Below are 10,497 nucleotides of genomic sequence, written 5' to 3'. Positions count from 1 at the left end.
TCGAGTATCGGAGCTAGTTGTTCCTGCTAAATTAACGTTTCCCGCCATGCTTCGCTCAGGCGTATGTTGCGGGGAGAGTGCAGTGTTGTGCAAATTAGGCGTTCTAAAAACAAATGAGGTTGCGGCCACTGGGTCTCCCTTATGGCTTGCTCTGCTAATTGTATTTGTCCAGATTCCCTGGCCAAAATGTACATAGATTTCTGATCAGCTGTGGGCGGCGCATGGTTAATTCATGCTGAAGGTTCGCCACTTACTAATATCAGTTTGTTTTGGGTTTCAGACAATGTTTGCTCCACATTGGCCTCTCCCCGGGTGATTTCAGTACCCATACGGTGCCTCCACGTCCGCTGCGTTGCCTGTTTCACAGATCATGGCTCTGGGTCGGTGGAAATTGACTTGTTATAAACACTCTGTTAGGCCGGTTGCCTCTGATTACGTTTTGTCTACTTGTGCTTACTGTCTGTATTGTGGTCCTGTTTTGTCTGCATGTTTGTCTTGTCAATTTTTTGTCTCCCCTGTCCATCCTACTTTGGTAATACTCACCACTTTCCACAGTGGGGGTCTTGAGGGATTTTTATTTTTGGCTGACTAGATGGACTTAGGCCCTGATTCAGAGCCGGACGCTCTGACCAGAGCGCTCGCTCTGAATCAGGGCCCTCCTCCATTAAAATGGAGCATCCTCCTGGACGCTCGTATAGCTGTGGGTCTGCCGCTCGCGAGTGGGTCTGAATGACCCCCTTAATTCGGCCCAACCATACAGTCCCTCAGCAGGTTTTTGTTTTTAACTCTTGCCGAGTTATTGTGTTTTTTTATGAACGACCCCACCCCAACTTTTTATCCCTGATCTTTCCCCTTTTGTTCTTTACTGTTGTCAGGTTTCTTATCAAAATTAAAATGACTATTTAAAAGTTTTTTGTTTTTTATTGGTTAATTTGGATCACTGTTTTTCTGCTTGACTAAAATTTAAAAAATTTTCATTTGACTATAGTTTCGAATTTAATATATTCTACCTTATAACATTCTTTAATATAACCTACCCAATAACATTGTTTAATCTTACCTACCTAATAAGTCTTTAATATAACCTACCGAATAACATTGTTTAATATTACCTACCTAATAACATTGTTTAATATTACCTACCTAATAACAGTCTTTAATATAACCTACCTAATATTCTTTAATATAACCTACCTAATAAGTCTTTAATATAACCTACCTAATATTCTTTAATATAACCTACCTAATAACATTGTTTAATCTTACCTACCTAATAACAGTCTTTAATATAACCTACCGAATAACATTGTTTAATATTACCTACCTAATAACATTGTTTAATATTACCTACCTAATAGCAGTCTTTAATATAACCTACCTAATAACATTCTTTAATGCAATATTGATGTTCTTTCTAGTTTCTTTCCTACCCTCTGTTATAGGTGTGATATGCGATGTTAAGGATGTGTAGATTGTGGGTCATTGGTTTGTATTCTGGGCGGCTCGCTCTGCTGGGCTAGAGAGCGGTTGCAATGTCCTTTGTCAGTGAGGACTCGTTGGCTGGGTTTCAGAGGTCTTCGTTGGGATTTCCTTGAAACCCAGGTTTTGTTTATGGCTGCGCAGCAGTTTGGTCTCCTCAAAGTAATGGTAATCTATCTAGGTGGGAGTGACCTTGGCTGTAGGATAGCTCCTGACTGACGCCTTAACATCGTGTCTGACCTCCTACTCATAATGGGTGCTTGGCAGTTCTGTACAATACTGTGGTCTTGCATGACTCCCAGGCAGCAGTGGCGTGGTGGCTATTGTCCGAGGGCTTTAAGCGAGGCTAAAAGGAAGTCTCTTGCTGCTGTGGTTAAATTTGTTCTGGCGCATGTTGTTTTTTGTGGTGGAGCTTCCTTTGATCCGTTTCCGTGATAGGCATCTCTATTGGTCTTTGTGGATACAGTGGTTTGTTCGCTAGCATAGGTCAGGTGGTTTCGTTTTGTATGGTGGCGGGCTCCGTTTCTCTTAGGTAGAAACTGGCATTGGCGTGAAAATATGGCTTATCATTAGCCCGGGTGCAGTTGGTGTATTGGGTGCACTCACCTTCTAGTAATTGTGGAAAATACTGTACCACCTCTACGAGGGCAGTATGGCCATCTCCGGATGGGATTGTTGACGGTTTGTGCTTAGTACCCTAGTGTTTGGTTTTTGCATTCCACTGGGCCTGCAATGCAGTGTTTGGTTGTTTAGTTTGCATTGTTGGGCTGCTCTGTGTAGGTGCCGTCCTTTCTATCCACCTTACAATATTTAAAAATTCAAATGAAATTCTTCAAATAAATAGCTGACCTGTTTTAACTCCATTTACTGTCTCTGTGTGTTTATTTTAGATAAGTTTTGGTTATGTATGATGATCACACAAACACGACACACCTCAGCCATTACTAGGTTTATACCAAAACTGGATACTCCAGAGGATAAAATACAAGCGCATTGCGATTTTGAGATAGCGGGAGTCTCATACTCCACCTCCGCCAATAATCCATTAATGATATGGCTCAGTTGGAGTGAATATCGAGCAGAGTCCCGACACACTCAAAGCACTACTAGCCTTATTTTGCCTGTGTTGGATTCTCAATGACGGGTGTTTCTATGTATGTATGTATGTATGTATGTTGTTTGATATATGTTTTGAACTATATTGTTTATCTGTAGATGATTGTACGGTATGTTTACAGTACTTTATTAATAAGTTTGTTTATATGTTGCGATGTACCCTTGGCCTAGGGTAATTTTTTTCCCTGTCCCAATCCTGTAGTTTATATTTTGTTTTATTTTATTGTATGTTTTGTTATATATATATATTCTGTAACAGAAATCAATAAAATTTAATATTGAAAGAAAAAAAAAAGGCTACAGCTAAGAAGGCAGTTGATTTGTTTATTTATGGCATTGTCTAGGGATGTGGGACAAACACTTATAGAAATATCACAATAAACAGTGAACAGTTTTAGATTTTGTTCTTTACATCTAAACTAATATAGCACTCAAGGAAATACAGACTATACAGTACATACCCGTACACACGAAAAAACATTTTTTTCTTATAGCTTCAGAATGGGGCAGATTCAATCGGCTGCAGGGTTTACCCTACGGCTAAATCTCCATCCTGAGCTATTTAATTACGGGTCACTTCCCTGCAAGCTAAGCCACAGAGGGTGCACTTAATATAGAAATATCTGTTAAATGCACCCTCTGGGGCTTAATGCGTGGAGTAACCCATAAATTCCAGACACTTAATGTGTAATCTATGGGTTAAAAACACAAGTGAGCCGCAGGTTTACCGTGGAGGGAAAATACATAACAATTGAGAAGTTCCGTCCATTAAATTCGAAGCTTTACCTGCACGGTAAACACCGCAGCTAAATGAATCTGCCCCTATAAATTAAAGTAGTTGAAGGTAGGCACTAGCTATGCCCCCCATGGAACTTGCCACACCCTTTGGCACAAACCACACACCCTGCTGATCACACCCACACAGCGCTGGTCACACCCCCTGTGGTATCACACAATAGGCCCATCTGGGCTTTTTGGAGGTTTATATCTAGTTAACTCCTCCTTCATCTATTTGCACATATTATTGCCACGCCTCTCTATTCACTGGGTATAAACCACTTTGGCAGATGGTTACGTCCCTTCAGTGGGCCCCCCCAGGCCAACACTGTATGCATGGCACACACATAGGAATGACATATGTACATGGGACACACACAGGAATAACATATATGCATGGTACACACAGGAATAACATACATGCATGGCACACACACGGGAATTATATATATGCATGGCACACACATAGGAATGGCATATGTACATGGGACACACACAGGAATAACATATATGCATGGTACACACAGGAATAACATACATGCATGGCACACACACAGGAATTACATATATGCATGATTGTAATTTATTATTATGATTTAATGTTGAGTTACCACCAGTTTCACAGACACATAAGTGACGTGGGTTGGCTATGAAATCCCGTGTCAGGATGCCGCTGGTCAGAATACTGACAGCGGCATCCTGACAGCCAGAATCCCGACAGCCATTGAAAGAGCTGTAAGTATTTTTCTATTCCCTTCCCTCCCCCTCCCTCCCCGATGCCTAAACCTAACCCCCCCTCCCAAGTGCCTAAACCTAACCTCCCCCTCCCTGCACCTTAAATCTAACACCCCCTCCCCAGTGCCTAACCCCGCTACCTAACGCTAACACTCCAATACTTACCTTTGGGATGCCGACGGTTGGGACAATGATGCCGGGATCCCGACCTGTCAGGATTTTGGCACCGGTATTTAGACCGTCGGCATCCAGCATGCTGGGATGCCGACTAGATCCCAGTGACATTTATGTCACTGCAGCAGGAACAGCCAGGCTAACTCCTGTGTAATGTTTTGCTGCTGCTCACCAGTCATATGGGGCCTATTTACTAAGCAGTGTTAGGAGACAGAGTGAACAGTGACAAGGTGCCAGCCAATCAGCTCCCAACTGTCATTTTTCAAACACAGCCTGTGAGATGACAGTTGGGAGCTGATTGGCTGGCACCTTATCACTTTTCACTCTGTCTCCTAACACTGCTTAGTAAATAGACCCCTTAGAGCTTCCCAGGAGAGGCCTGGTGCAAGTAATGGGGGATAGGGAGCTGCACAGTAACATCAGCGATTCCCTAATTGGTTACTTGCCCGGGCACGAGGGTTAGAGACACTGAGAGAGAGGAAAGCAGTCTGCAAGTAGCAGCACAAATTTGAAGGTGCTGACAGAGCTGACACCTATTGGGTACTCACTGGCTGACAGACAGCTGTTGCAGCCAATCACAGCTAGCAGTGACCTGGAGATGTAGATGGAGAAATCCCACAAAAATTTTAGATTTCTATATTTACAACAAAAGCTTCTACCACACCAATGAGAGAACAACTGGTCATCTAGTTACATATATGTTGCAGGATCGAAGGAGTTCCAATATATTTGCCCCCATTGCTCCCGCTGGTCGTTTCCGACATTGTTAATCGGGCTGACATGCAGGCCAACCTGACGATCTCATCAGGTTGCTGCATGTCAGGGAATGGGGGAGAGAGCCCGGCGCTGAACGATATCGTTAATATTATCGTTCAGCGGCTGTGCTCAATGTCATGAACGACATTGAGCACAGCCTGCCGGGGACACACTACACGATATCGCTCAGGGAGCATATCGTCTAGTGTGTACGCTCCATTAGTTATAGTTATACAGCCTCTCCCTAAACCTAATGCAGCATGTAGGGGCTCAGTGAGGGCGGCAGTGTAAGTGTGTAAGTGTCTGACGGGGTCACAGAGAGAATAAAAGGACAGCTGTCCTGCCTCATAATCCAGGTATATCCTCACTCTGTCATAGGGGGTATTTTTAGGTAACTGGATCACTGTACCATCATGTATCACTGTGTACTGATTATTATACCACATTAAACACCAGGACTTGTTATTATATCCAACGTCCTCTCCTGTCTATACTGGGATAACACATCCACACCCTCCATGTCTCTGATTTACTGACATCCACTTCCCAGTAATGTCGCCCTGAGGAGAATCTCCTGGTGCTTAATACATAAAAATTCTGAAATCTCTGGTTTTTCTTTACATTTCTGTCTTATCTGTGACCATGATGCAGTTTTCCTGTCACCTGATATCTGTATATTATTAGCAGCTGTGGTTACATCCAGTAATAGGTTTGTAGCTTCCTGCACATAGATCCCTGTACATATATTTGTTATTATATCAGATACTGTGTGTAATGTCCCTGAGATGAGAAACACATCCAGATCTCCTGCACCATGGACCTGGTTATCATGTCTCTCTGTGTCCTCAGTATCACACAAGTCACCTGTGTCTGGTTCCTGCAAGACAGTCACTGGGTCACACATGTTACACAACTCCTCAATGTGACGCATCTTCCTGGACAGCTCGTTCTTCTTTATTTCCAGCTGCTGGATCAGATCAGAGACTATGGGGCCTATTCATTAAACGTAAAAATTCAATGGAGATAATTAGCTTTAGAACTCTCATGGAGTTCTAGCTAATTATAGGTGTAATTCATCATTCCACCTCTCCATAAGTATCTATTCCGAAAAGCTGTCATTTTTGCGATGACAGCTTTTCGGGAAATAGATACTTTTCCTGCCTACACTACCTTATCGCATCTGGAAACAGTGCTGCGCATGCGCTGTTACATCTGTAAAACCAGCGCATGCACAGCACTGCCTACAGATGCGTTAAGTTTCGTACCCCCCCGGCCCCCCCACCCTCCGCTCACCTCCCCCCCCCTGACTTACCTGTCCGCGCAGCAGACTCCAGCTCCATCCTGCTGGTCTGTCATGTGGTTTCCCAGCAGACCACATGACAGATTAGAAAGCCTCTGGAGCCTGAGGACGGAGCAGAGCGCCGGAGGGACTTGTTGGGGGACCTGCACACGCGGATACAGGTAAGTGGATTCTGCTGTTCGTCACCTCACAGTGGCAAATAGTAACTGCATCAAATTCCGAAAATTGATAATTTTCGGAATTTGATGAATACCATAATTTCCACATCCCCATACTAATGTACTAATGTACTAATGTATGGGGTGTGTGGAAATTAACGCAGGGGAACTTAGCAAGGAGATATCTGTGATATCTCCTGTGTTAAGTCTGTTCATGAATACCAAAATAACGTTATTTAAGGAAAATGTCCTTAAAAATGTTATTTTAGTGTTGATGTATAGGCCCCTGAGAGTAAAACGCACTGTTCCTGCCTGGAGATCTCACACAGGACTCTCTTCTCCAGGTCTTCCAGCTGTCTCCTGATGTCTCTATACAGGGCAGTGACTGTCTCTGTTACACCAGCTGCTTTCCCCTGATCTTCTCTCCTGCGCTCCTGCAGACTCTGGACTCTTATCTCTGTCTCCTGTCTCTTTGTGGTCAGTTTCTGCAGATCATTTCTCAGTTTCTCCTTCTTCTTCTCAGAGGCCTCATCCAGTGACTCCACCTGATGTCCTCTGTGTTCCCCAATCAGACAGCAGGACACACAGATACAGGCAGCGTCCTCAGTGCAGTAATACTCCAGGAGCTTCTTATGGACGGAGCATTTCCTGTTCCCCAGAGAGGTGGTGGGATCACATAAGACGTGTTCTGCTGACTTGCTGTGTACTCTCAGGTGATTATCACACAGAGAAGCCTCACAATGCAGACAGGATTTAGCAGCAGGTACAGGAGAGTGAATACAGTAAGTGCAGAAGATCTCAGTCTCCTCCTGTTCTGGTCGGGTACACAGTAATCTCCCCACTATGTTACACAGAGGAATGTTCCGTATCAGTGCAGGACGCTCCTGACACTCTGCTCTGCATTCAGGACATCTATAAACTCCAGACCCCTCCTGTGTATCCAGCACACGATCAATACAGACCCGGCAGAAGTTGTGGCCACATCTCAGGGTTACAGGATCTGTATAAATGCTCAGGCAGATGGAACAGTCCAGCTCCTGTCTCAGATCAGCAGACGCCATCGCTGGCAGCAGAAGAGGGAAATGAAAGTGAAAGTCTCTGACATCACTGTTGCCAACTTTAAAATGACAAACAAGCAACTGATTAGTGAAAAACAAGCCCAATTTAATTTAACGAAAACCACAAACTTTATTGTTCAGTGGTAAAGCAACATGCACAAGAAATGTGGTGAACAACTAGATCTTAAACAGGAATGCCTGTGTATATTCTGGACTTTCTAATCCACAGGCAGCTCTTCCTGTATAATAATAACAAGACACCACAGGCTGCTCCTCCTGTAAAATAATAACAGGACACCACAGGCTGCTCTTCCTGTATAATAATAACAAGACACCACAGGCTGCTCCTCCTGCATAATAATAACAGGACACCACAGGCTGCTCCTCCTGTATAATAATAACAGGACACCACAGGCAGCTCTTCCTGTATAATAATAACAAGACACCACAGGCTGCTCCTCCTGTATAATAATAACAGGACACCACAGGCTGCTCCTCCTGTATAATAATAACAAGACAGCACAGGCTACTCCTCCTGTATAATAATAACAGGACACCACAGGCTGCTCCTCCTGTATAATAATAACAGGACACCGCAGGCAGCTCTTCCTGTATAATAATAACAAGACACCACAGGCTGCTCCTCCTGTATAATAATAACAGGATACCACGGGCTGCTCCCCCTTTTATTGCTGAGCAGCTCATTTGTATCTATGTTTCTAGGAACTGCAGTTATATATAATAATCATTGTTAATAAAATTATGATTGATAGCTTTGGAGTATACACCCAATTTCTTAGTGGACACAAGCGCAGACATATATACTATTTTCTATATTAGCATTAGGACTGTCTGGTATAAGAGAAAAAAAAGACACATTAGAAAAGGTAACTTCTATTGATCATTGAAAATGATATAACAGAGAGATAGATAATATAGACAGATAGAAATAAATCAGTGGGTGAAGAATATAAAGCTGGCCATACACGGCCAGATAAAATGCCTGTCAGACCAACAGACATTTTATCTGGCAGCCTGCCAGCCGCAGATGTCCCCGGCATACACTGTGAGATATCTCACAGTGTATTAACCCCGACATCTGCGCTCTGCCCCCGGGGGAGGAGACATCTCCCTGTTACTTCCATGGGAAGGAACACTGGAAATGTCTGTCTGTCAGCCGCAGCTGGGCATACACTGCCCGATGCGGCCGACAGATTACCTCTTAATATCGCATCGCATGCCCGACCGAGCAATATTTAACCCTCGGTCGCCCCCCCCCACACGCTACAATTATCGGGGCGATCCGCGGATATCGAGCGGATCGACCCGATAATTGTAGCGTGTATGGCCAGCTTAAGTAAAAGCCCCCATACCGTACATCAGCAATTGATTGCAGCAATCGTGCAATTTGCAATCGATTGTGTATAAAAATCTTTCCCTTTTTCAATCGATTTTGTGGCAATTCTGCAATCTGCAATTGATTGTAAAAGGGAAAGATTTTTATACACAATCGATTGCAAATTGCACGATTGCTGCAATCAATTGCTGATGTATGGGGGCCTTTAGTTAGACACTAGTACAGGGGTCTTCAAACTTGGCCCTCCAGCTGCTGTGGAACTACACATCCCAGCATGCACTGCCACCTTTTTGATATAACAGCATGCTAAAACTATGTGCAGTGCATGCTGGGATGTGTCGTTCCACAGCATCTAGTGGGGCCAAGTTTGAAGACCCCTGCACTAGTATAAACATACTTCTGTGACTGTGGGGTCTATTTACTAAGCAGTGTTAGGAGACAGAGTGAAAAGTGATAAGGTACCAGCCAATCAGCTCCTAACTGCCATCTCACAGGCTGTGTTTGAAAAATGACAGTTGGGAGCTGATTGGCTGGCACGTTATCACTTTCCACTCTGTCTCCTAATGGTGCGTACACACTAGACGATATGCTCCCTGAGCGATATCGTCTAGTGTGTCCCCGGCAGGCTGTGCTCAGTGTCGTTCTTGACATTGAGCACACCCGCTGAACGATATCATTAACGATATCGTTCAGCGCCGGGCTCTCTCCCCCCATTCCCCAACATGCAGCAACCTGACGACATCGTCAGGTTGGCCTGCATGTTAACCCGATGAACGATAATGACGAACGACACGCAGGAACGCGCGTCGTCGTTATCGTTCATCGTTTTTGTGTTAAAAATGGACGATAAAGTGGATGACTGAACGATAACGATATCGTTATCGTTCAGTCGTCCAGTTTAATCGCCCAGTGTGTACGCACCTTAACACTGCTTAGTAAATAGGCCCTTTTGCTAACCAATCACAGGTCACAGCTCCTACAGTACCTAAACTCCACTGCAGTCTGCACGGGGTGTCTGCTCTATTGTTCACACAACCCGGCAGCAACAGGAGATAACATAATTACTGAATGACTCATTGCTGCTGACTGGAGGGAGGGGTTAATGATTCATCTACAACATACAACCTAAAAAAAAAAGCAAGCCCAAAAACAAGCAACTTGAGAAAAAAAAAAGCAATTTAGAAAATAAACAAGCCCAATTCCACTTGTTATTATAAATGGACTTGGCAACTATGCTGACCATAGCAGTGAGGTTAGATTCTGCACATGGGGCGAGGCTGGATTGTCAATAAGATTAGTTATACTAAAGCTGGATACACACATGTTAGTAGTATAGCGATATGGCACATAGGGGGAGATTTAATAAAGCTTGGAGAGAGATAACTTTGGAGATAAATAGCACCAACCAATCAGCTCCTAACTGTCACTTTACAGGCTGTGTTTGAAAAATGACAGTTAGGAGCTGATTGGTTAGTGCTATTTATCTCCAATTTTATCTCTCTCTCCAAGCTTTATTCAGGGGTCTATTTACTAAGCAGTGTTAGGAGACAGAGCGAAAAGTGGTAAGGTGCCAGCCAATCAGTTCCT

At 43.9% G+C, this 10,497-nt stretch overlaps 1 protein-coding gene across 1 annotated transcript; it reads right to left on the bottom strand.

Annotated features, from left to right (window-relative positions):
• Positions 1 to 6,642: 6,642 nt before the first annotated feature.
• LOC148473979 (E3 ubiquitin/ISG15 ligase TRIM25-like) lies at positions 6,643 to 7,556 on the bottom strand. The gene has a single exon (XM_088459247.1). The coding sequence runs from the start codon at positions 7,554 to 7,556 to the stop codon at positions 6,756 to 6,758; it is 801 nt and encodes a 266-aa protein (XP_088315373.1). The 3' UTR covers positions 6,643 to 6,755.
• Positions 7,557 to 10,497: the final 2,941 nt, after the last annotated feature.

This window comes from Taudactylus pleione, unplaced genomic scaffold (genome assembly GCF_031769625.1).
Source record: "Taudactylus pleione unplaced genomic scaffold, aTauple2 ptg000903l, whole genome shotgun sequence".
NCBI lineage: Eukaryota > Metazoa > Chordata > Amphibia > Anura > Myobatrachidae > Taudactylus > Taudactylus pleione.
Note: the sequence above shows the minus strand (reverse complement) of the source record. Positions and strands in the feature narration are given on the sequence as shown.

What these genes read in the sequence shown, in the direction of transcription:
- LOC148473979 (XM_088459247.1), bottom strand. Translation starts at nt 7,556, where the DNA reads ATGGCGTCTGCTGATCTGAGACAGGAGCTGGACTGTTCCATCTGCCTG.